Genomic DNA, 26,900 nt, shown 5'->3' on the forward strand with positions numbered 1-26,900 from the left:
TTAAGTTTATTTAGATAGGGACAGATACAGATAACATAGATAAGCTTAACAGTCATCCAATGTATGTATCATAGTGTTTTTAGCTAAAGCTAATTCACGACACTTGTCCCTAGTAGGGCTTTCTGATAAAAAATACAGTTTTACATTATTAAAATAAGAAGAGAAAAAAAAAAAAAAAAAAAAAAAAAAATATATATATATATATATATAGATACATACATACACATATATATATATACATATATATATATATATATATATATATACATATACACACATACATACAAAGAGGACAAAGTGTAAAGACTAAATATGAGAACAAGATTGTTCCTGAATTAACCACGATTTGGTGTTTTTTTTAAAGGTGGCTAATGTCGGTATGCATTTCAAATAGTCTGGCAGAGAGTTCCATAATTTTGCCCCTTTTATTGAAAAGGCAGCCTGGGCAAATGATGTTCTGCGAAAATGGATACTACAATTGCCTTTTGACGCTGATCGGGTGATGGATCTGGTACTTTGCTGTCTTGTTATTATTTTACAAAGCAGTAGTGGAGCATCGTCATTTAGACATTTGAAAACCAATTTAACCATATGCAAAGAAATAAAATTAACAAAACTTAAAATCTTGTATTTACTTTGAATTAGGCAGTGATGGTACCTTATTCTTTTCTTGTCGAGGACTTTCAGGGCTCGGTTATAAAGACACTCTATGGTATTGACAGATGACTGATGAGCTTGGGACCATATGGTTAAACCATAAGATATATGTGAGAGAATCATAGAATTTAGAAAGATAAAAGCACAGTCAAGAGTCAGGCAGTTTCTTATCATCATAAAACAGCTCAAGTTGGCCTTAATGGTTTTACAGATTTTCTTGATATGACTTTTAAAATTCAACTGATAGTCTATAATTATTCCAAGATACGTCACTTCAGGTACTTGTTCGATAAGTTCCCCATTCATTTTTACGTTCAAGAGATATGTTAGAGGTAATTTTTTAATAGAAAAACAGACAGAGTTTGTTTTTTTGGTGTTTAAAGTTAAACAAGATGAGGTGAGGCCAGCCAAGATGATATTTTTTCTAAGTTAGCATTTAGTTTGTCAGCCACAGAAATACAGGTATTACCAGATGCATACACCACTGTGTCATCTGCATACATCTGTAGACCTATATCTGGACATATTACATCTGGCAAGTCATTAATATAGAGACAGAAGAGTATAGGTCCCAAAACCGTGCCCTGAGGAATCCCTGTATTGATTTTGAGGAAAGTGGATCTCACATTATTAATCACAACACACTGTTCACGGCCTTTTAAATATGATGCAAACCAGGACAATGACTGTTTGGATAAATTAAACTTAGCTAATTTTGAAATTAAGGTGTTGTGATTTACTGTGTCAAACGCCTTTTTTAAGTCTAAAAATACTGCACCAACTACATTTCCCTTGTCGAGTGATTGTTTGATATTTTCAATTAATAAACAGGTAGCTAATTCTGTGGAATAGTTTTGCCTGAATCCAAATTGCAAAGGACTCAGATACTGGTTTGTCTCAAGATAATGCATTAGTTGTTCTGAGACAATCTTCTCTAAAACTTTGGACAACGCTGGAAGAAGACTGATAGGTCTATAATTACAAGGCATTTTGTCATCTCCTGATTTAAAAATCGGTATTACTAAAGCATTTTTCCATCCATCTGGGAATTGCCCGGATTTAATGGAAATATTAACAAGATTGGTGAGAGGCTGGACCAGAATGCTACTATATTTTTTAACAAAAGCTGTATCTAAATTAAAAATATCCTTTGAGTAGGTGGTGTTTAAGTCCTGTATAGCTTTCAGAACAGTTGTCTGACCGACCTCCCTGAGCTGGAATGAGTTCTCTTGATCTTCAAGCAGGTCTACTGTTGTTAGGTCTATATCATTCCAGCATGGAAAGCTTGATGCAAGGTTATTAACAGATTGTAAAAAGAAGTTGTTGAATTCATTAGCAACTTGTGCACTATCAGTGATAATGTGTTCACCCATTATGAGTTCATATTTGTTTTGGGTGACATACCCCTTTGGATTTAATAGGCTGTTCAATTGCTTCCAAATTAATTTGCCATTCCCTTTAGCCTCTGATAGAACTTGAATATAATGATTTGATTTGGACATTCTAAGGTCTTTAACAACTTGGTTTCGCAAGCTTTTAAATAATTTCAAATCGGTGTCCCTTCGGGTCTTAATAAAAATTTTCAAGGCAAAGTCTCTCCTTTTCATCAGTTTTCGAATATTATCGTTCATCCATGGTAGCTGAAATTTTCTTTGGGATTTTTTTCGCTTTTTAATATATTTATCAACAATACTCTCAATAATGGACATAAGTTTATTACAGCAGTCGTTTACTTGATCATATTGTTGAAGCTCATCCCAGTTAACATCCTTTAACTCATTCTCAAATTCAGTCAGCTTTTTACGAGGGATTTCAAGTTTAAATGAATTCTGGTTTGGATTTAAAAACCTAGTCATTCTTTTCTTTGTCAGTTTTCTTGCAATTAGAATCATATTATGGTCGGATAGACCAGTGACTAAATTATATGTTTTTATGATTCTGTCAGGTTTGTTCACGAAAATTAAATCTATTAATGTTTGAGTATTCCTGGTGATACGTGTAGGGGCTTCAATCATTTGAATAAAATCATGTTTGGATGCAAGGTTTTTCAGTTTTTTCCTACAGTGTTTGTTAAGCCAATTTATATTAAAATCTCCGAAGACAAGCACCTCATTCTTGTGCTTAAAATTCTTAAACAGCGCGTCCAAGTTATCGCAGAGCGTTTCAGTACACGCCGAGGGAGGATTATATACCACTAAAATATAAAATTGCATATTTTGCGACAGTATTACATTAATACATAGACATTCAGTAGACATATCAGCAGTTGGATAAGCTTCCTTTGCATTGAATGTGTCCTTAATGTATATCAATACACCCCCACCCCTACCCACATTTCGATCCCTTCTAAAGCATGTATACCCCGGAACATCAATTATGCTGGTTGGAATTTTATCATGTAGCCAAGTTTCACTAATACAGAGAAAATCGATATTGGACTCAGACAACAATATCCTTATCTCATCTCGCTTGGGAAATAAGCTTCGAATGTTTAAATGACCTCCCATAATACCTTTAGGTTTTACCGTGGAATCCCAAACCACTTTGGCATGATTAACAGTTTGAAAAAATAAAGTCTGTCTCTGTTTGGTCAGTGCTTGTGTTTGGAGTGGTCTTACTTTGGCAGGGAGAGTAGTTTTTCTTCTTCGACAGCCAGTACTGTTAGCTGAGCGGCCCAGGGCACTGACCATGCCTAGTCCATTGTCCATCGCCGCGCCGGCCTCCGTCAACCCCTCTGCCCGCTCCGTCGCTCCCCTGGCGTCACAGAGCTGCCGGGGGCTATTATTCATACCACAATATTACTATTGTGGTATGAATAATAAAACAAACAAAACTGCAAGCTACACTTATTGTCATGATTCCTGTCTTGTGTTACTCTGTCTTAAGGACTTTTAAGTTCAAGTGTTCTCTTCACTTGGGCCATTGGTGCTTGGACCCCGACGATTGCACTTGCAGCAATATTTTACTATAGATGATATATACTAAAGATATATATACTAGATGATAGTACATATGATTGAATGTTTGTTTGCTTTGGTGTTGCCACCTCTCACAGTCTTCATGCTACCCCCTTGCCACCCCATACATATAATTTTGTAGATCCGCCCCTGGGTTGGAGCTAAACTCTGCAGGAAAGTGGAACTCGAGGGCCAGAGTTGAGAACCCCTGCCGTAGGGGTTGTTCCTTTATTGATTTTATGTGTTGGCACTCTGATTGCTCAACATGATGAATCAGGTCTGTTTGGAACACAATGATTTCAGAGAGATCACTTTCAGAGGGCCGACTGGAGAAAGTCGAGATCTGTGAATGATTAAGAATTTGCTGATGACAGTCATGGGATTGGAATACTTTCATTTACGTACACTCTAAAAACTGCTGGGTTGTTTCAACCCAACTTTGGGTCAAATATGGACAAACCCAGCCGTATTTACACCCATTTACAAATGTAAATGTAAAAATTAAATTTTTAACCCAACGTTTGGGCTTGTCCATATTTGACCCAAATTGGGTTAAAACAACCCAGCATTTTTTAGAGTGTAATATTTGCTATTTGTGATAATTTTTTAAGAAATGACATTTGTTAGATTTAATTACAGTTTGCTGTAAGTCGTCTGTATATTTGAGTCAATCACATTTAAGAGTAAAAATTTATTTTATAATTTTACAATCGCTGGGACAAATATCTCAATACTTAGGTTTACTTTTTCAAAACTTATTCTGAACAGCTTTGCACCGCAGTTCATTTCACATTCAAAATGCACTAAAACTACCCAAAAAATAAATAAATAAATAAAGAACACTTAATAAATGTCTCAAATCAAATCATTCTTCCATAACACAAGCAAAGGTTGTCACCCAACAAACTTAATCACTCATAAAACCAATACCTAAAAAACACTAACAACAGATAGCATTATACGTGTTTGCTTTTGAAAAATGTCTTAACAAAACAAGAATGACACACTCTACTGTTCATAATTCACTGGAGTATATGTTACATGATCCATGTTTACATTACACTAGAAAATTAAGTTCGTCCAAGTGATTGTAAAAATACGAAGGGGCGGTTTACACGACACTGTTTTCAACTAAAAACAGAAACGTTTTATGCATTTTGGCCATTCAATTACACGACTACGGCGTTTTGGGGGCCTGAAAATGTAATTTTTTTTAACGATTCTGTTATTGTCTCTGTGTGAACAACTACAAAAATGTGAATTTGTGAAAACGGTGGTGTGTTGCGCATGCGTATTACATGTTCAGTCTATAGCATGTAGTGTTTCTTTACAAAGTGACATCGCCAACTACTGGCCTGGCAGAATAATACAATGTTTTTAGTCATTTTCACGGATCTGTGTGAACGGGGATCATTTTGACAACGTTGTCATCTGTACACGAAAATGTTTTGAGTACACTGTTGTTGTGTAAACATACCCTAAAATGTATACAAAGTTCTTAGAAATTTAATCTTTGTATTCCTGTTTTGGTTGGTTTTGGAAAAAATTCACAAAATTCAGGAAAGTTTAAATTGATTTACTCTAGTAATTTCAAGCGGTTTATCAAGTAAAACGTACTAATATATTTTCATTGCATCTACAATACACATGAGTGTATGTGTTTATGAGTATTATTTCAAAAAAGTGTTTAAATGTAATTTAAAATGTCATGAATTAAGAAAATTTGTTTTAATGTTAAATTAAATGGATTAGGACAAAAACATGACATCACATCATTGACTCATTTAACAGTAATACAGTGATGAACCAATATTCACATCTGTTTTTTCATGTGTGGTAAATTCTTGGCAAGAAATATCACGGCAACTTGTTTTTTTTAGCACAAAATTAAATATTTAACAGTTTGTAAGTCATTATTTTTTTGTATGTGAAAGGCACCATTTTATGGATTCTGACATGGACTATGAGAGACCAAATGTCGAGACTATCAAGTGTGTGGTGGTTGGGGACAACGCAGTTGGAAAGACCCGGCTAATCTGTGCCCGGGCCTGCAATGCGACGCTTACACAGTACCAGCTACTTGCCACTCATGTGCCCACCGTCTGGGCAATAGATCAGTACAGAGTCTGCCAGGAGGTGAGGAATGTCATATTCTCATTCATTCAAAGAAAGGTATATAAAAGGAATTTTGATGGAAAAACATGTGATGGATGCCACTATAATCTATAAATTCCCTGATAAATTATCAAATTTTTTTTTTTAAATGTACTGTACGCAGTTTCTCGGGTAAATCTCCATGCATGTGATAGATGTGTCTTCCCGGCCAGGTTCTAGAAAGGTCCAGGGATGTGGTGGATGATGTCAGCGTGTCCTTGCGTCTCTGGGACACTTTTGGTGACCATCACAAGGACCGCAGATTTGCGTATGGCAGGTGAACTTGGATCATTATCTTTCTACTTCATACTAAATGAAGTATACTCATTTATAAATTATTAGGGATATTTTTTATTGTTGTCATTATTTGGATGTTATACATATTTTGCAAGAATACTGGACAAACAGACTATGTGGAATATAAAAAAGAAAATTATAAAAGCTTTTTTCAAGCTCTTTACAACTGTGTTTTACCACAAACATGTGAAATTGTCACATTCTACAGAACTGTATCAGATTAAACTTTGCTCTCACTGATAAGCTTATAGTATACTGTCAAAGGTGACCCGAAAAAGGTCACCCAGCTACCTAAACAATTTTAAGCTGTGTAAATTAATGAGTTGTCTCTGGTTTGCTACCAGGTCTGATGTGGTGGTGTTGTGTTTCTCCATTGCAAACCCAAACTCCCTCCACCATGTGAGGACAATGTGGTACCCTGAGATCAAGCATTTCTGTCCCAGAGCTCCTGTTATCCTAGTGGGCTGCCAGCTAGACCTGCGGTACGCTGACTTGGAGGCAGTGAACAGAGCTCGCCGCCCACTGGCCAGGTAACTATTGGTAGCCATCAATGCTGCATCTGCGCAGAGTTTAGCTCCAACACACCTGCCTGAAAGTTTCTTGTGATCCTGAGGACCTTGATTAGCTGGCTCAGGTGTCAAAATCTATAGATATACAAAAACGGTTCACCCTTGTTACTTATGAATGGGAGAAACTGCAACACGCAATATGGCAGAATACGTCCCGACCTTCTAAATAAAAGAGCCTTCCCATAGAAACCTGAGACTTGCGCTTAGGACTGCACATTGGCTTGTGTAGTCCGAAAAATAGTCTTTTTTAGTGCTATTTGAGCATTAGAAACAACATTCAGGTACGATTTTTGTTGCTGATTTGAAATATGTTGTTTAATTGTGAGTTCGGCAAGCAGTTTTTGAGATTAAAGGATTCTCCCATTCCAATAGATAGGTCTTGGATGCCCAAAATAGCTGCCCAGAGGCGTTGCAAATATGGCCGCCGAGTGAACAGACTTTCCTTGAAAGGGACTTTGGGTGTGTTTAATTAGGGCTGGAGCAAACCCTGTAGGACTGTGGCCTTCCAGGAGAAGGACTGCACCCTGAAGTTTTCAGTGAATAATGACTTAAATTGCAATCTGTTCCTAATGCAACACTATTGAATAACTTCATAATAGTGTATGAGATGTATGGACTAATTTGAAGGTACTTTAATGGTGCTACCTTGTAATATTTGAAGCTCGGCTGCCAGGGGTGTCCAATACTGCTCCTGAAGGGGCCGCTTTCCTGCAGAGTTCAGCTCCAACTCTGATTAAACACACCTGCACCAGCTAATCAAGATCTTCAGACTCACTGGCTGTGTCCGAAAGCTGAAAAATACTGCCTCCGTGGGCAGGATACAAAGGTAGGAAGGCAACCAGGCACGTCCAAATCCAGTGATCGCGCCACGTCCTGTACCTTCATCTGTTTGATTTTCGAAGGCAGCATTGATGTATCATTCACTGCCTTTGATATCCCACAATCCTGTGTGTTCCATTCCGTGACAGGTGAGCAAAAAATAAATATGACGTCTGAAAGTTGCAGTTGGTGGTCAGTTTCTGTGTAAATGTTATTTTTTCACCAACTTTGACCAATTTTGATGTCATTTCTAGCAAGAAATGTTGTATTGTAGTAATTATTTGCTTAGTTATCACTATAGCTCTCTCTATTTATCTCTATCTGCTGTAGATCATTAAACTATTATGCTGCCTCAGAAGTCTGTCTGAAATCAGTTTCTTGAGATACCTTCATACGCCAATGCCGCTGCCTGCAAAGTCATTGCCTGATAGGGCAGTGAGAAAACAAGTCAGCTGCCTAAGCTGGCTACGTCTAAAAGCTTATAGGAGATGACGTATAGCCTCACTGCCCTATCTGGCAATGACTTTGCAGGCAGCGGCATTGGCGCATGAAGGTACCTCAGAAACGGATTTTTAATGACCACAGAGAGTAAGGACCTCGATTTAACGTCTCAGCCGAAGGACGGTGCTTGTTACAGTATAGTGTCCCCGTCACTATACTGGGGCATTAGGACCCACACAGACCACTGGGTGAGCATCGCCTGCTGTCCTCACTAACACCTCTTCCAGCAGCAACCTGGTTTTCCCAGGTGGTCTCCCATCCAGGTACTGACCAGGCTCAACCCCTGCTTAGCTTTTGTGGGCAACCGGGTGATATGGCTGTATACAGGATGTGACATGATCATTGCATTCTGATGTGCCTAGTTGCCTTCTTACTTATGTATGCTGCATGCGGAGGCCGCATTTTTGAGCTTTTGGACAAAGCCACTAGAAACTTTCATGCAGGTGTGTTGGAGCTCAAATCTGCTGGACGTTGACCCTCCAGGAGCATTTCTTGAACACCCCTGACCTATGCCCATTCACTTTCATTGTACAGTAAAGAATAAGTCTTTTGGTTTTCTCACAGGGTTGGAATGACATGAGGGTGGTAAATGGTGACAGAATTTTCATTTTGGAGAGTGCTAGTCCTTTAGTATGATCACACAATGCTATTTTTTGTTTCAGACCCATCAAATCCAATGAGATATTGGCGCCAGAGAAAGGCCGTGAGGTGGCTAAAGAACTAGGCGTCCCGTATTATGAGACCAGCATAGTTGCTCAGTTCGGGGTTAAGGACGTTTTCGACAACGCCATCCGTGCAGCCCTCATTTCCCGCCGCCATCTGCAGTTCTGGAAGTCTCATTTACGAAACGTTCAAAGGCCACTCCTCCAAGCTCCCTTCCTTCCCCCTAAACCTCCCCCACCCATTATCACCGTTCCCGCCCCTCCCAGTAACATAGAAGAGCACCCTAGCCGCCTACTGGAGGACCCGCTGTGCGCTGACGTCATCTTAGTCCTCCAGGAACGGCAGAGGATCTTCGCCCATCGCATTTACCTTGCCACATCCTCTTCCAAGTTCTACGATCTCTTCTTGACTGAACCACGTGGTTCTGAGGGGACCGAACGGGAGCGAGAACGACCCAGAGGACCACCACTTTCTGGCCGCGATTTGCTGATGCGTGCAGCTAGTTTTGACGTTTGTGAAAGTAGCGACGACGGAGATAGAGCAAACTTGCGTTCTTGCACCAGTGATGGAACTCTAAAAGGTGACGGAGATCGCCGTGGTCGTCTGTTCCCTGCCTTGAGTCGTGCTTTCATTAGCATCCAAGAAGAATTGGTGGATGACCCTGTCACCTTCAACCCTAGAAAAATGACTGTTGTGCACATGGACCCTTCAATGCAACCCGGTCCCTTCCGATCTGTGTTGCGGTACCTGTACACAGGTAAACTAGATGAACGGGAGAAAGAGCTAATGCAGGTGGCTCACATCGCGGAGCTGCTGGAAGTGTTTGACCTGCGTATGATGGTGGCTAACATCCTGAACGATGAGGCCTTCATGAATCAGGAGATCACCAAGGCCTTTCACGTGAGACGCACAAATCGAGTGAAAGAATGTCTGGCCAAAGGGACCTTCTCTGGTGAGAGGCATGTGAACTGTATGTATGCTTGGCAGTTATTAGGGATGGGCCTAGTCATCTAGTCATCCAAAAAGCAAAGATTTTTTAAATAAGATGGACTAGGGTGCTTATTTAACTTGCCATTCTTTTTTTTCTTTTTCTTTTTTACATGAAATTAAAAGTACATTTCAAGGCAGTTACACAATTACAAATGTAATTGCTCTAAAATTGGCACATGAATTCACCCTTTTTTTGGGGGGGGGGGGGGGGGGGATTTGAGTAACACAATCAAATAGTTGATTCAGGGTTTCAAATTAAGTTATTAAACAGACAGTTTGAGCTGATTCACAAATAATACTTTAGGAAACCTAATGGTGCATTAAAATTATCGCATTTATTAAGTACTTGATTTTTATATCACCAGCTAAATGATCACAATTATGTAAGTAATATTCAATATATCACCCAGTCTTAAAAATCTGTAGGTGTTTGTTTGTTTGTGAGGATTGCGATTAGCATTCTTATATTTGTCAGTTACACTAACTGTGCATATAATTTAGACTAGTTTAGCTATTCCTTCTATTTCATGCAAATGTCCCTATTTGTCACCCCAACCTTCTTGTGTCATGTAGAATAAAACTGTCAGCTGTATATTAAAAAGCAAACTTCTGCATTTTTGGTATCTGCACACATTGGGTGTACAGTGTCCATCCTAGCGGAAGGTTGAACAGCATTTTTTCATATAACCAAAGCAAATTTGTCAGATGGGCTCGAGCAGAATATCCCTTCAAGCTATTTTCCCCTCTACTTCAGCTTAATTTTTCACCCCCATAGAGAAAAACAAGACCCCATATTTTGTCAGCTGGCTTTCGGTTTCATAATCAGTGCTCTTCTGGTAGTGAGAACCGGTGTGGACATATTGTGTTTTTCAGCACTCTCAGGGTTTGGAGGACATCAAGCTGTCTTGTAATGCTGACCGAGCTTTTATCATAAACACTGAGAAACACTTCTATTTATTTATACTTGACTCTAGCACTATGATTGAGCTTTAGTGGAATGTAATATTGAGCCACTGTTAAGTTATCAAGATGATATGAATTTGAGATTGAACAGTTTTTTTTTTTTTTGACTAGAGAGTGAAGCATGTTTATATGATATAGAAATGATATGCCATTATAATGGTGATTTGAAAAGCTACAGAAGGTCTTCTGTCCTGTGCTACAGATGTGGTGTTCAGATTGGATGATGGCACCATTATGGCCCATAAACCACTGCTCATCTCAAGCTGTGATTGGATGTCAGCCATGTTTGGTGGACCATTTGTGGAGAGTTGTACAAAAGAGGTAACGTGCATTCGCATATATCCAGTACCATTGGTAAAACTGAACTACTGTTTGTGGTCTGTATTTTAATGGACACATCATGTAAAACTTCATAATTTGTCTAATGTGACCCTGTGTAATTTTTGATAGGAATCTGATGAACGGAAAGATCAGATGGATATACTTTTGAATAAACATTTTTTGATGGACAAACAGATTATTTCTCAACATTTGGATGGATCTAGTTTTAACCCTATGAAGCCTACTGAATCATATTTGATACAAAAATCTCCAAGGCCTCTAAGTGATCAACATTATCAAAATATTGCTGAAAAATCTGTTGTAAACAGTTTACTACATTGTCATTGTCCAAAATAAACTTTTGGTTCACGTGTCTTTTTTATGTAAGATCTCTAATTATTTGTATAAAGTAAACTTAGGAAAACGTATATTGTTAGTAATATTTTAAGATGAATACTTACTGGACTGAATCAACTTCAAGTTTACTTGAGTATCTATACAATATTTTTTTGAAAAATGATGTTCAAATGTATCAAATATGATACAAAATGGCTTTTGAGGAACGTTTATTTGTTTCCTTTCAGTCAGTCACGTTCGACGTTACATCAGAACTGAACTGACGAATTGGGATCTCGCCTGAGAGCCCAATCACTTTAGAGTGTAAACTAAACGAGCCAATGGACATTGGTGTGCAAGATTTATATTGTGCACTCCTCCCCGCAAAGCGGGTATGAATGAAAGCGCGCTTGCATTGCACATTCAAGCTTTGCAATTTGCAAGATTCTGCTCTCCAGTCATCATTCGAGTGTGTGTCATGGCAACCCAGCGCATCATTCCTGGGGTCGAGACTCAAGTACCTTAAACGAGGTGGAGTCCCCTTTGCTATGTCCTGATCTAGTTCCTCCTCCCAGGGGAGGACTACTTCAGCGAATAGCCAGGGTGACCTGAGGATTACAGTGAGGGCTTCCCCGCCGAGTACATCTCCGCGGGCCCCATACTCTTCTAGTGCATCACAAGCTGTGAAGCTTCTAGATGGGATTGCTTGTCCTTCAAATGGGGGACCTAGCGTTTGGTCCTAGGTCCCTCCTGTCGGTATGAAGTCAGGGTTCAACAGCCCCTACTTCATTGTACCCAAGAAAGGCAGTGGGTTACGGCCAATCTTGGATCTGCGAGTTTTGAATCGTGTCCTTCAAAAGCTCCCGTTCAAAACACTAATGCAGAATCGCATTTTCTAATTCATCTGTCCCCGAGATTGGCTTGCAGCTATCGACCTGAAGGATGCGTATATTCATGTTTTGATTATCCCTCGACACAAACCATTCCTACGCTTTGCGTTCGAGGGTCGGCATATCAATACAAAGTCCTTCCCTTCGGGCTGTCCCTGCCCCCTCACATCTTCACGAAGGTCGTGGAAGCGGCACTAGTCTCTCTGAGGGAGCACGGCGTTCGCATTCTCAACTGCCTCGATGACTGGCTCATACTGGCCCACTCACGAGAGCAGTTATGCAAACAAAGGGACATGGTGCTCAGGCACCTCAGCCATCTGGGGCTTCGGGTCAACTGGGAAAAGAGCAAACTCGTGCAGAGGATATCTTTTCTCGGTATGGAGTTGGACTCGGTCAACTTGACAGGATGCCTGATGCAGGAACGTGCTCAGTCGGCACTGAACTGCCTGAACTTGCTCAAGGGCCCCACTAAACATTTTTCAGAGGCTCCTGGGGTATATGGGATCCACAGCCACAGTAACACTGCTTGGACTGCTCCATATGAGGCCGCTTAAGCACCGGCTTCACGGCAGAGTTCTGAGATGGGCGTGGCAATGTGGCACGCACTGGGTGACAATCAACCCGGCCTGTTTCCAAACCTTCAGTCCGTGGTCAGACCTTGCGTTTCTACGGGCAGGAGTTCCCCTAGAACAAGTGTCCAGGCATACTGTTGTACCTCCACCACCGGCTGGGATGCCACGAACAATGGGCATGCAGTCTCAGGCGTTTGGATGAGACCCCAACTGCACTGGCACATAAACTGCCTTGAGTTGCTAGCAGTACAGCTTGCACTTTATTCCCTGACTGAGGGACACCCAATGGCCCAATGGCACCTGTGTCCAGACCTCTGGAACCTCCAAGTGTGGTCTCTGGACTGGACGCGGAGGACTTTGGTGATCTATCCCAGGCGGTGGTAGACACCATCACTTCGGCGAGAGCGCCCTCTACGAGGCACGCCTACGCCTTGAAGTGGAACCTGTTCGTCGAGTGGTGTTCTTATCAATGAGAAGACCACCGGAGATGCCCGATCGGAGCTGTGCTATCCTTCAAGCAGGAAGGGCTGGATCAAGAACAATGGAGTGAAGGCTGTCTTTCTCCACCCTGAAACAATGTTGCCGCTATATACATCATGATATTCAATGGAAGTAGATGGTAAATATGTGGGAAGGCATGTCCTGATCATCAGGTACCTAAGGGGCACGAGAAGGTTAAATCCTCTCCTGGGTGCTAACAGTCTTACAGAGAGTGCCCTTCGAACCACTGCAGTCAGCAGAGCTGGCTTCTGTAAGAGGGTTGGGAACCTGCTAGCATTTTTGCCTGGGATTCAGACCGGTTCATTCTCGCATTATTCTGAGACCCTGGCCCAGAATACGTGCCTAAGGTTCCCACCACTCCTTTCAGGGACCAGGTGGTGAACCTGCGAGCGCTGCCCCTGGAGGAGGCAGACCCGGCCCTTGCTTTGCTCTGTCCCGTCCACACTTTGCGACTGTACATGGACCTAACGCAGAGCTTCAGGTCCTCAGACCAGCTCTTTGTCTTTTATAGAGGCCAGCAGAAGGGAAAGGCTGTCTCTAAGTAGAGGATGGCCCACTGGATAGTGGATGCCATCGTCTTGACGTACGAGACCCAAGATGAGCCGACCCCTGTGCTAGCCTAAGTTATATGTTATGATTCCTACAGAAATCCCATGTGTATTTTTCCATGGTACGGCTTCCCTGTCGGCGGTTATGACTCCCTGGCTAGGAGCTACCCCAGAGACCTACCATATGACCTACCATATGTTGCACTACCCTTTCGGCCAATCCATATGTGTAATCTTCACGATACCTCCCTACTGGCAGGATGTGGCCTCCGTATCGTTTCTTTGCGCTTGGAAAAGGCACGCTTTCCCAGTGTTATTATCCAACAGTCTCACGGTATGAGTCAGAAGGAACAGCAGTGATTGACCTTCTCTGTGTAAAGCCCCATCCTATCTTCTGCCCCAGTAGGTGCAGGGGGATCCAGGTGGCTGACACAAAGCGCTGGAAAGGGCAGCAATAGCTTTGGTAGGGATCCCAATTTGTCAGTTCAGTTCTGACGTAACGTGACTGGCTGAAAGGGAACATCTCGGTTACGTATTTAACCCTCATACCCTGAAGGAGGGAACGGAGACGTTATGTCCCGTCGACACAATTGCTGTATCACCGCTGAACAGCAGGACACACCGTCTTAGCTCCTTAGCGGAAAACGCCTCGGTTACGACTGTAACCTCGGTTCCCTGAAGAGGGAACGAGCGTTGCGTCGAATTGACGCTATGGGGAACGCTTTGCGTGATGACGTCTTGAAGCACATGTAACATCAGTCCAATGGTGTGGGGGAACGTCAGAGGCGGGTGACGTCACGTACCAGGAAGCTATAAAAGCCGGCCCGAAACAGAAAACGAAAGCTTCGTAGAGTCTGAAGTCGTGCTGACAGGCATGAAGGAGATATGGCAAGGTGACGCAACGCTCGTTCCCTCTTCAGGGAACCGAGGTTACAGTCGTAACCGAGGCGTTCCCTTTCAAGGGAACTCGCGTTGCGTCGAATTGACGCTATGGGGAACGTCTATACCAACGCCACCATAGCTACAAATGTCTGTCCTGTGTGAAATCAATTGCGCAGCACTACGAAGACAAAACCTGAGACACTGGAGTAGAGTCTAGGTCTAAAGAGTAGAACCTGACGAAGGTGTGCGGTAAGGACCAGCCTGCCGCATCACAAACGTCCTGTAAAGATACTCCTGATATAAGGGCCTTAGAGGCCGCCATACTCCTAGTAGAGTGCGACCGGACAGCCCAAGGAGAAGGCTGCCCAGCCGCCTCATAAGCAAGTGAGATAGTCTCAACCACCCACTTGCTCATCCTTTGCTTAGACACTGGACCTCCCTTGTTAGGGGAGCAATTAATCACTTTTACGCCACAGGGCAGCTCTGTGGACATATGCGTCTAACGCCCGAACAGGGCAAAGCAAATTATTCGCCTCCTGGTCCGATTTCGAAAGGGAGGAGGACAGAAGGCCTCCAAGTGCCACGAGGGAAACGAGATACCAAAGGGTCTTTCCCCACAGACATTCCACCCAAAGGACTGTGGTAAGCACCTACGGCCGCCACATAAACCTTTAAAGTGGACGGGGTCAGACCTGCAGTGAACCGGTCCTGCAGGAACTCCAGAACTGTTCCAATTGGGCAGTTGACTGGATCCAACCGACGGTCACTACACAAAGAGGTGAATACTCTCCAGTTCAGGGCATAAAGTTTCCTCGTGGAGGGAGCTCTGGACTGTAGAATGGTCTCAACAACCTCAGTTGAGAGACCTGACTCTATGAGCTGGGCCCCCTCAGAGGCCAAGCCCACAGGTTCCACAGTTCCGGTCGGGGGTGAAAAATCAAGCCCCCTGCTTGGGACAGAAGGTCCCTCCTGACGGGTAGCTCCAGAGGATGCCCGTCGAGGAGGGACACAAGATCGGGAAACCATACTCTGCCCGGCCAGCGCGGGGCTATAAGAAGCAGGCAAACCCGGTCCCTGCGAACTCTTTCCAGAACTCCCGGGAGCAGAGCAACTGGGGGAAAGGCGTACAGACGTAGCCTCGGCCACGTCTGTACCATAGCATCCAGTCCCAGAGGAGCTGGATGCGTGAGGGAGAACCAAAGTGGACAGTGAGACGTCTCTCGAGACGCAAACAGATCCACTTATAATTGGCCAACTCCGTCCATATCAGCTCCACCACCTCGGGGGTGGAGCCTCCATTCCCCGGGCCTCGGCCCCTGTCTCGACAGAGTGTCTGCTCCTATATCCTGGACCCCGGGGATGTAGGCTGCCTTGAGTGACAGCAACTTCCCCTGGGACCACAAGAGGATATGGCGTGCCAGATTGGATAATGGGCACGAGCGCAAACCCCCTTGGTGGTTGATATAGGCGACTACCGACGTGTTGTCCGTATGCACTAACACATGGTGTCCCCTGAGATCTGTGATAAAGCTCCTCAGAGCCCGGAAGACAACTAACATCTCTAGGCGATAGATATGCCAGGAACGATGATGGTCTTCCCACAGACCTTGAGATGAGCGACCCCTAGGATCGCTCCCCAACCCGTGAGGGAAGCATCCGTCGTTAGCAGTTTGCGACGACAAGGAGCTCCCAGCACTGGGCCCTGGGACAGGAACCAAAGGTTTCTTCCACATAACCAAGGCACGTAGGCATCGCCGCGTGACCTTGATTGTGCGAAATGGGTTGCCCCTCGGGGAAAACCCTCTGGTCCTGAGCCACCACTGCAGGGGCCTCATGTGCAGCAGTCCAAAAGGTATCACGTTGGAAGCTGCTGCCATGAGACCCAACAGTCTCTGGAACTGTTTGACAGTGAGTAGCTGGCCTAGCTTTACACTTTTCACAGCTGCCAGGATGTAATCTAAGCGTGGCGATGACAGGCGCGCCTGCATCGACACTGAATCCCAAACCACGCCTAAAAAAGTGGTCCTCTAAAATGGAGAAAGCACACTCTTCTTGGCGTTCAGCCGTAACCCCAACTCTTTCATATGGGCGAGAACAACATCTCGATGTTGAACCGCCATCTAATGCGACTGAGCTAAAATCAACCAATCGTCGATGTAGTTCGTGATGCGAATACCCCGGAGGCGCAGAGGCGCCAGAGCTGCATCCACGCATTTGGTGAAAGTGCGGGGTGATAAAGCCAGGCCGAATGGAAGAACTCGATATTGGTATGCTTTGCCCCCGAAAGCAAACCTCAGGAACTTCCAATGACACGGACGGATGGAAATATGCGTCCTTGAGGTCTATCGTGACAAACCAGTCCTCGGACCTGATCTGTGGCACGATTTGTCTCAATGTTAACATTTTGAACTTGAGCTGCATGACTGACTCGTACAGAACTCGAAGATCTAAAATGGGACGCAATCCCCCGTCCTTCTTTGGAACTATGAAGTACCGGCTGTAAAACCCGGTTTCCCTGTTGGAAGGGGGTACATATTCTATGGCCCCTTTCTCTAACAGAGTGTTTACTTCCTGTTCCATAACCAGAACCTGCTCGGGGCCCACCACTGTGGGCAGGACCCCCATAAACCGCGGTGGGCGTTACTAGAATTGTATCTAATACCCTTTTTCCACGGTCTGCAGGACCCAACGAGAAACATTTGACAGTAGCTTCCACGCTGTCAAAGATTCTACTAGAGGTACCAGCCTCTCGAGACTGGTTTCTGGATTTTGTTGCTGTTGAGTAGTCGGTTCGTCGCCCTGTAACGGCGTACCGGCAGGGAACGACCGAACAGACTGCTCTAGCACCCTCCTCAGAGGGGGCGGGCATCCCGAGGCCACTACGTTTCCGGGTGGACCTTGAGATATGTGCTCGCCGGAGACCGCTGCGCCCTGTAACACCGGAGGCGGCAGGGTTGGCAGACCGGTCCCCTGAGGGCACAGACGAGAGATGGGCACCGTATTTTTCTCCTGCTGTTGAGTAGTCGGTTCGTCATCCTGTAACGGCGCACCGGCAGGGAACGACTGAACAGACTGCTCTAACACCCTCCTCAGAGGGGGCGGGCATCCCGAGGCCACTACGTTTCCGGGTGGACCTTGAGATATGTGCTCGCCGGAGACCGCTGCGCCCTGTAACACCGGAGGCGGCAGGGTTGGCAGAACGGTCCCCTGAGGGCACCGAAGAGAGACGGGCACCGTGAAAAGAGGTGTTAACCACTCTGCTTCGGGGGGGGGGGGGGACTACCCTCATGTGTCCTGAGCCCTCAGACATCAGGACTTTTTCTCAGCAGCCTTCTTGGCGGTAATAACGGTCCGCAGATCCGTTTTACCCCTCGAAGACTGCTGGGTTTGAGAGCGCCCTCCGTGTCCCCGAGATTTTTGTGGGGGAGCACGGGAGGAAACGCTCTGTTTCTGAGTGGCACGGTGCTCAGTGCTCTTTTTAGATGAGTGAGGCTGCTCCCGCTCAGCAGCCTCAATGAAAGAACGGCGGGGGAGAAGTTTCTGAAGTGCAGCTGCCTGTTTTGAAGCTTCTGTGATTTAGCTACAGCACTGTTAACTGCATCTCCAAATAACCCTTGAGTGGATACTGGTGCATCTAAAAGAACATGTTTTTCTTTGTCCTTTATGTCACTTAAGTTGAGCCACAGATGCCTCTCAGTGGCCACCAGGGCTGCCATAGAGCGGCCGATGGATTTAGCCGTCTCCCTGAGAGACAAATCTGTGGCTCCACGCAGTTCAGACACAGTATCAGCACTAATACCCCCGCCCTCTTCAAAATCACCCAATAATTCAGCCTGGTAAGCTTGCATTATAGACATTGTATGTAAACACGCTGCAGCTTGGCCGGCGGCGGCATAAGCTTTATGAACCAGATAAGATGTAAATTTTACTGGCTTGGATGGAAGTGCAGGAGCCTTCAGAGAAGATGCCGTTGCTGGAGAGAGATAGCTCGCAAGCGTCTCTTCCACCTTCGGCATTTCCCCATAACCATGCTCTTTATAATTGTGAATGGATGAATAGTGTGATGTTTGTGCAGTATACACTCGATATGACACTGGTTTCCCCCACGATCTCGACACCTCGGTGTGGAGATCGGGGAAAAACGGAAGGCTTCTGCGCTGAGGCTGTGCACGAGATGGCAGGAAACGCTCGTCGAGCTTGCTTTTCGAACGAGCGCCCTGCCTATCTTCTGGCCACTCAATAGATAATCGCTCGACCGCTCTAGTGATAACGTCAGGTGGCGAATCCTCAGACTCAGCGTCAATACTAACAACGTCCAACTCCTCAGAGCTGGACAATTGCAGTATTGGTGCCTCCATCGGGGGGGGGAAGAAACCGCAACGCGTGCTTCCACACCCTGACACTGGTTTCCCCCACGATCTCGACACCTCGGTGTGGAGATCGGGGAAAAACGGAAGGCTTCTGCGCTGAGGCTGTGCACGAGATGGCAGGAAACGCTCGTCGAGCTTGCTTTTCGAACGAGCGCCCTGCCTATCTTCTGGCCACTCAATAGATAATCGCTCGACCGCTCTAGTGATAACGTCAGGTGGCGAATCCTCAGACTCAGCGTCAATACTAACAACGTCCAACTCCTCAGAGCTGGACAATTGCAGTATTGGTGCCTCCATCGGGGGGGGGAAGAAACCGCAACGCGTGCTTCCACACCCTGATGAGAGGCACTGGATCTATCAGAAGGAGGCTGAGATAAGGCAGAGCCCGTCTCAACATCCACTGATAAATCCATTTGTGAACCCCAGGTCTGAGATCGACGCCGTGCCTCGGCAGCGGCGGGACCCAAGCCCTGGGGAACGTGATCGGGATTGAACCGAGCCAAGCGGGATCGGAGCGTACGCAATGGAAGCGCCTCGCAATGCACACAGTCACCACCCTCGAGTGCTGACTGGGCATGCTCCTCACCCAAACAAACAACACAAAGAGTGTGAGTATCACCTCCCGTTAAATAACGCGGGCAGGGATGGACACACACTCTAAACTGCTGCTTGCTCGCCATACTGAATATATATATATATGATATAGACAGACAACACCAAATATACAGACAGATTTCACACAGAGCGCAACTGAAGACTCAGAAAGCTTTCGTTTTCTGTTTCGGGCCGCCTTTTATAGCTTCCTGGTACGTAACGTCACCCGCCTCTGACGTTCAGCCACACCATTGGACTGATGTTACATGTGCTTCAAGACGTCATCACGCAAAGCGTTCCCCATAGCGTCAATTCGACGCAACGCGAGTTCCCTTGAAAGGGAACTTGAATGTGCGCTGCAAGTGCGCTTCCATTCACACCCGCTTTGTGGTCAATTTTGCACGCCAATGTCCATTGGCTCGTTTAGTTTACACTCAAAGGTGATTGTTCTGACGATTGTCCTCCTTCGTAACCGAGCACAACACAAACTACAGAGATTTAAAACTAAGCATTTAAGTATAAGACATATTATTAGGAGATATAGTGTTACATTTTATTTTATTTTATTTTATTTTATTTTATTTTATTTTATTTTATGTAGCCTAAGTAGTTTGTTAGGAATAATTGACGACAGGCCATTAAAGGATTAGAAAAAGTAATGTACACCCGAGGTGGTAATGCAGTCACGACACGAAGCTGGTATGCATCTTATTCCAAACATCATTTTAGAACTGTAATGCGGTAAAGAACTGGCCTGGAACTACTTTAGTTTTGCGTTTTACTTTAGTTGTGTCTATTTAAGAGAGTTAAAAAATCCAACAAAGAAAAATATACAGTAAAATATTATATATTGTATGGAAATATTTCAGATTTTCAGAATATCTAGAGCACTAATCAAATAAGTAGTTTTGTGACATTGATCATGTATCTCTTGTATAGACAGATGTTTTTGCTTCTACTGAAGCTAAAGATGCTCTTTGGATCATGCCGAAGGACTTGAAACTTGATGATTTCATGCAGCTTGATTGCTGCTGTCTATTAAGCAAAAGTAGGACTAAACAAATACTTAGACATTGAAAAGATGGAGTGCTCAAGTGATACTCTCAGACTTTTGGACCCCACTGTATGTCAGAATGTTAGCAACATAAATTATCTACAGAATGCTTATAGTTGGACTTTACTGATGAACACAGCTGAATCCTATCAAATCCCCCCCTCCCCCCTCTTTGAGATTGTTGCTGTGTTTTGTCAGGTGCTGTTTCCTAACACTACACGGAGCTGCATGCGTGCTGTGCTGGAGTATCTCTATACGGGCCGCTTCTGCTCTCGCCCAGATCTGGATGCCATGGAACTCATTGTACTTGCGAACCGTCTCTGTCTGCCTCACCTGGTTGCGCTGACAGGTACATAAATAAAGCTACATACAAACTGTTTTTGGTGATACTGCACCATTTGTTAAAGGTATTTTTGTTAACAGTAGTTTTAAGGTGTCCTTGTTACAGAGTAATTATATATTTAAGTGCTGAGTATTAGTAATGGTAACACTTTATTTCGATGGTCCACTTAGAAATTCTACTAACTACAAGTAATGTTGCAACTATATGTCAACTAACTCTCATTAGTAGACTGTCTGCTTAATATCTGCAAACACTTCATTTTGATGCTCCGCAACAGACATTCTACTGACTATAAATAACTTTGCAACTACATGTCAACTTATTCTACTAACCCTAACCTAACAGGCTACTAAAAGTCTGCTACAGTCTACCAATGGGCTACTTTATTGGAATTTAGTTCAAATGTAGTTGCAAAGTTACTTATAAGCCGCGTTTCCACTGCATTAACTTTCCCCAGGAACTAGGAACTTTGGGGTGGTACTCTGTGTGTTTTGACCGCAGGATCTAAATCAAGTTCCAGGTAAAAATTTCCCCCTCAGAAAGTCCCTGCTTGCGAGGTAGTACTTTTTCAAAGTTCAGGAACTTTCACGGGTGGGACTTGGGAGCTGAACTTGCAGCCAGCAGCCATATCACCCTGTAGCCCAAGACTGATTGCCCACTGAAGCTAAGCAGGGTTGAGCCTGATCAGTACCTGGATGGGAGACGTCCTGGGAAAACTAGGTTGCTGCTGGAAGAGGTGTTAGTGTGGCCAGCAGGGTGTGTTCAGTCTGTGTGGGTCCTTATGCCCCAGTAAAGTGATGGGGACACTATACTGTCAAAGAGCACCATCCTTCGGATGAGACGTTAAACCATGGTCCTGAATCTCTGTGGTCATTAAAAATCCCATTTGCCTTTGTCCATCATGGCCTCCTAATCATCCCCATATATATACTGATTGGCTCTATCACTCTGTCTCCTCTCCACCAATAAGCTGGTGTGTGGTGGGCGTTCTGGCGCAATATGGCTGCTGTCGCATCATCCAGATAGATGCTGCACATTGGTGGTGGTTGAGGAGATTCCCCCTTATTATGTAAAAGCGCTTTGAGTGCCTAGAAAAGCGCTATATAAATGTAACACAATTATTAGGGGTTCAAGCATGAAATGCTGAAACCCTATTGTAATTGTAAGGATTTGTAAAACGCATCGTGCAGGAAAAACCGTAAGGCCTAGAGACGTGAAACCTGGCCAGATGGTAGGCCTCAATTTGGGGACAACCTATCAGAGTATGACCCCGATTGGCCCATAGGTGGCGCTACAGCAACCAAAAGTTCAAAATTGCTCATAACTCTTAGACCGTTTGTCCCAGGATCAAGTGTCTTATATCGTTGGAATCCTTGGCTCAAGGCGGACAAAATGGCTATCTCCGATTTGCTCGCCCTTCTGGTGCCAATTTCGAGTAAATTGCATTTTTTTGAAAAACCTATTTTTGCGAACTTCTCCTAGGTTTTTGGCCCGATCGGAACCAAACCACTGCAGGAATATTCTCTGGAGTCTGACAATCAATAATCATCCAAACAATTCAAAATTTCAATTAACGGTCGATAAGGGGAACCAAAATATTTGATGGCACCAGGGCCACTTTTACTAAAACGGTTATAAATTGTGAACGGAAAGATATTTTTTTGCTAAACTTGGGGTACATCTTCCTGAGCTCAATCTGAGATCACTTGAAAAAAATCGCAACAATTGGCCACTTGATGGCACTATAAAACGGTTATAACTTGTGAACGGAAAGAGATATTTTCGCAAAACTTGGGACACACGTTCATGAGCTCATTCTGAGGTCATGTGAAAAAAAATCATGACAATTGTCCACTTGGTGGCACTATAAAATGATTATAACTTGTGAGCGGAAAGAGATATTTTCGCTAAACTTGGGAAACATGTTCATAAGCTCAATCTGAGTTGACATGAAAAAAATCGTGACAATTGGCCAATTGTTGGCGCTATAACAGTGAAAAAAATCATAAAAATAGCTATAAGCGCACCCAACTGTTAGTCTACTGAAAATTGGCACGCAGTGTCTTTGTCCAGGGTGCCATGATAGTCTATGAGAACATTGGTGTTTCTCAAAAAACTCAGTATACGTCATTGACACAATGCCAGTGTTTTTTCACAGGAGTGACCTCCTAAGACTCCTGAATCCTTGCCGAGTCCAACAATACCAAACATGCCAGGTTTCGCCTTATGGTTTTTGTAAGTGTCATTTAGAGCTTTAAAAAATTGTGTTTATCTTCAAAGCCGTTAGTCCGATCGAGACAACAACAAAAAAACAAAGGAAATTTGAAAACATAGGTAAATAGCTAAACAATAACGCCAAAATGTTAAAATTATGATAGGAACTGACAAAAAAAATGAATTAAATCCAATCAATTTCACCCATGGATCATTTTGATGCTCTCACATGTTTGAAACGAACAATGATGGATTGTGATGAAATTTGTTTTGAATTGGGACTGGCGAATCCCCGTCCATACTGTCAATGACCATTCGCAAAGACCCGCCCACTTTAGTTACTGTTGCTATGTCTGACAAGCGACGCCACTCTCACACCACACCAAGTTCTCACGCAGTGAAAAATACATTGCGGATCAGAGCTGACAGACAAGTACTTTTGATATGAAACAAATGGCGCTTTTCCACTACACAGTGTAACACAGTGTACTTTTTCCACTGTGTAAAAGTTGTACCTGTACCTGCTTCCAGGTACTTTTTTTCGTACCACCTCCGGCGAGGTTCTAAGCGAGCTGGGGCGAGCTGAGGCGATACTAAAATGTGACGTGAAAACACGGCAGACTGCTGACTGGTCAGAGAGAATCGTCACTATTCACTGCGTCATCATTGCACGCGCCAGACGGAGTATCCTGAATAAAAAACAGCAAAAACAAAAACATCCAAAAACAGCATACACTCGATTTCCTCCTTTGTCCTGTGTGTGTGGCAGCAGATGTATCTCGCGTAGAAGATGAAGTCACAGCAGTTTCCTGCGGCGTCGCTATGACGACCAGGTACTATTGTGGAGGTACTATCTGCAATGGAAAACGGAGCGAAAAGCGAGCCGAGCCGAGTCGAGTCGAGTCGAGTCGAGTTGAGTTGAGCTGGTACTGGTAATGGAAAAGCGGCAAAAGTCTCACCTTTCAAATGTAGTCACTTTTTAGAGACATTTAAACAATAAATACTGTTTTGTGACTCTTTAATGTGTCTGACAGATCGCTGTAGACTCGAGGCTCAGTTAAAGCTGCTCGTGAACCAATCATCTCTTCCTTCTAGTTAATTTATAGCATTAAAATAAACATGAATGAACATAAAAGGAATGTTGTTTTAAAGTGCTAAGACGTCAGTACACTTTGTTTTTCAAATTTAAATCCTCCAATGTTAAACTACTAACTCTCCTGACTGCTTTGTGGGACAAAATGGCGGATTATGATTAGTCAGATCGCCTGTCAATCAAACTCCCTGCAAATGGTCAATTGAGAATGCCCGTGCGCACAATCCTGATCTAATCGACAACTTTGCAGTTGCACATAGGAAAGCCCGGAAAATCCCGCTATAATGTAAGATAGCATCTTTTTTATATATTTGGACCTAGGCCTAACAATGTGTTATGGTGCGCTGTCACCAGTGGTTTTTTTGGGGGGTTTTTTTTTGGTGAGCGTAGGCTCCTCCTGATTTTGTTAGTCATCTCATCTCTTATATGCTGTGTATGATCATATCCTGCCCTATTCATGGTAGCTTACTCGCGGACATTGCGTCATCAAGGGGCCCGCCTTGATAATCCTACTTAGTGTTGGCTTGTTACGCCACTGAATATAATTGTCTAAACTCCTTATCAAAATAACATATTTACAACAAATTTGACACATATATGGGCACACTTTGAGTACTACTAATAAAAGTGGTGGAGATCAGGCAAGACTGTAAGAAGACTCAGGCAAAAAGGTGCTATAACTGTCAAAAAGCTTTGAAAACCATATATTTCCTATGTTAAATGGCCTGTATTGGCTGTAAATGGTCTTTTCCATCATATATGTCAGTGGTTAAATGCTTGCTAAATAAAACTTAATAACTTTTGATGCTTTTGTTCTTAAAGGCCTTAACTGCTTGAACCCCGATAAATGCTGCTTGCAGCTTTAATTATTATTATTATTATTATTATGAACAGAGCTAACTCGTTTAGTTCATGCTGCATTTTGATTGGTTGACCCCACACAGTATTTCATTTCAACCACCATTTTTTTAAATCTGTTGCGGTGCGTGCAGTCCTGCGTCACCAGACAAATTTTCCTAATCTTCATGGTACTTTAAACCGCGGTGTAAACGGAGAAAGCAACAGGTCTTAGGAAAAAAGTTCCTGGGTCAAATTGTTCCAAGTAATTTCGGTGGCTATAGTTAGCATAATAAGTAAGTGGACCATCGAAATAAAGTGTAACTATATTCATTAACAACATGTACAGCACTTACTAATGGGTTAAGGTTAGGATTAGGTATTGGTTTAGGATCAGTTGTAATTATTATTCCTAATTTACCTGGTATATTACTATAGTAAGTACATGTAAAGTGTAACAAGGATGCTGTTACCAATATTATACAACTTTTGATTTTAATAATGTGATAGTAAATGCTGAAATTAACATTAACTGTGAATGCTTTAAAGGTGACATGTTATGGCCCCTTTCACAAGATGTAATATGGCCCTATGGTGTCCCCAGAATGTGTCTGTGTAATTTCAGCTAAAAATATCCCTGAGATGATTTATTATAGCTTTCCCCTTTTTGGGTGTGAGCAAAAACGGTCCATTTTTGCGTGTGTCCCTTTAAATGCAAATGAGCTGCTGCTCCCCGCCCCCGTTCAGAACAGGGCCGATCCTTTACACGAACTGGTTTGTCAGTTTTTTTTTACGTTTTCTGGGTTGGTACAGTAGATGCACCGGGGACCCGAGTATAGCACTTAAACATGGAAAAAGTCTAGGGTTATTTTTTCATTTTTAGTTAATGTTAACTAATGTAATTAATTAATGTTAGCAAATGGAACATTAACTATTGTTAACAAATAGTAGGGTGTCATTTATTAACTGAGGAAATAAAAAAATACAAACCAAAAAATAATTTTGACATATTCTGTTGTTTTTATGAGTGTTGTGTGTCTGTCATAGAGCTGTACACTGTGACGGTACTGACAGAGGCTGCTATGATGGGAGCTGATATAGATGGAGATGTCCTGCTCTACCTGGACATGGCCCAAGTAAGTGTACATCTGACTGAGAGAATGAAAATGGATCGCTGTCAAGTGAAATTCTATCCTATTTGCACCTCTAGGGATGGCTGATTGTAAAGTCTGATACAAGAATTTAGTGTATTTTAAATATATTTAAGAATGAATCTGTATATTTTAACTTAGCATTAAACCTATATTCTAAGAAACAGAACACTGCTACACCATTACACTAACACTGACAGCAAACAACTCTACACGGATTGCTATGATTCTGTGAAACTTGCATGTTAGGCTAAATAGTTAACTAGCTTGCTAAGCATAAGCTAACTGGAAACACACACACACATGCACACACAAAAAACACATTTGTAATTTGACCATCTGCTGCTGGGTATCATGTTTTGAGTTTTGTTTTTTGATCTGTTTCTTCTGTTCTGTTCATGTTTGAGTTTCTTTGTTAATCTTCTAGTCTGTTAATTAGTTCAGTTCTTCTCCGTTCTGTCCATGTTTGTTTCTATGGTTACATATTGATTAGGTTCTTCGGTTCAGTTCTAGTTGGTTTCTCCCTTTGTCTGCTGTGTATATAAGCCCTCGGTTTGAGTTCATCTTTGTTCCGGTATTAGTTGTGTTTAGTTGTTGTGTAGTGCTTTTTTCTACGTATTCCTG

General features: G+C 43.3%; 2 protein-coding genes across 4 annotated transcripts in view; both read left to right on the top strand.

Annotated features, from left to right (window-relative positions):
- The window catches only part of LOC309512953 (uncharacterized protein), a 176,581-nt gene that overhangs the window by 71,998 nt on the left and 77,683 nt on the right, over positions 1-26,900 (top strand). The window lies entirely within an intron of this gene.
- The window catches only part of rhobtb2a (Rho related BTB domain containing 2a), a 51,069-nt gene that overhangs the window by 6,052 nt on the left and 18,117 nt on the right, over positions 1-26,900 (top strand). For 2 of the 3 annotated variants that reach the window (XM_082188704.1, XM_082188705.1), the window contains exons 2-8: positions 5,549-5,750; positions 5,942-6,045; positions 6,410-6,595; positions 8,617-9,569; positions 10,773-10,891; positions 20,837-20,987; positions 26,173-26,261. In XM_082188704.1, the coding sequence (XP_082044830.1) occupies positions 5,549-5,750; positions 5,942-6,045; positions 6,410-6,595; positions 8,617-9,569; positions 10,773-10,891; positions 20,837-20,987; positions 26,173-26,261 (1,804 nt within the window). Of the gene's footprint in view, positions 1-5,548; positions 5,751-5,941; positions 6,046-6,409; positions 6,596-8,616; positions 9,570-10,772; positions 10,892-20,836; positions 20,988-26,153; positions 26,262-26,900 lie in introns of all 3 variants that reach the window. The other variant, XM_082188706.1, reaches the window with a different exon arrangement.

The sequence above is a fragment of the Leuciscus leuciscus genome (assembly GCF_965113295.1).
Source record: "Leuciscus leuciscus genome assembly, chromosome: 13".
Lineage (NCBI taxonomy): Eukaryota > Metazoa > Chordata > Actinopteri > Cypriniformes > Leuciscidae > Leuciscus > Leuciscus leuciscus.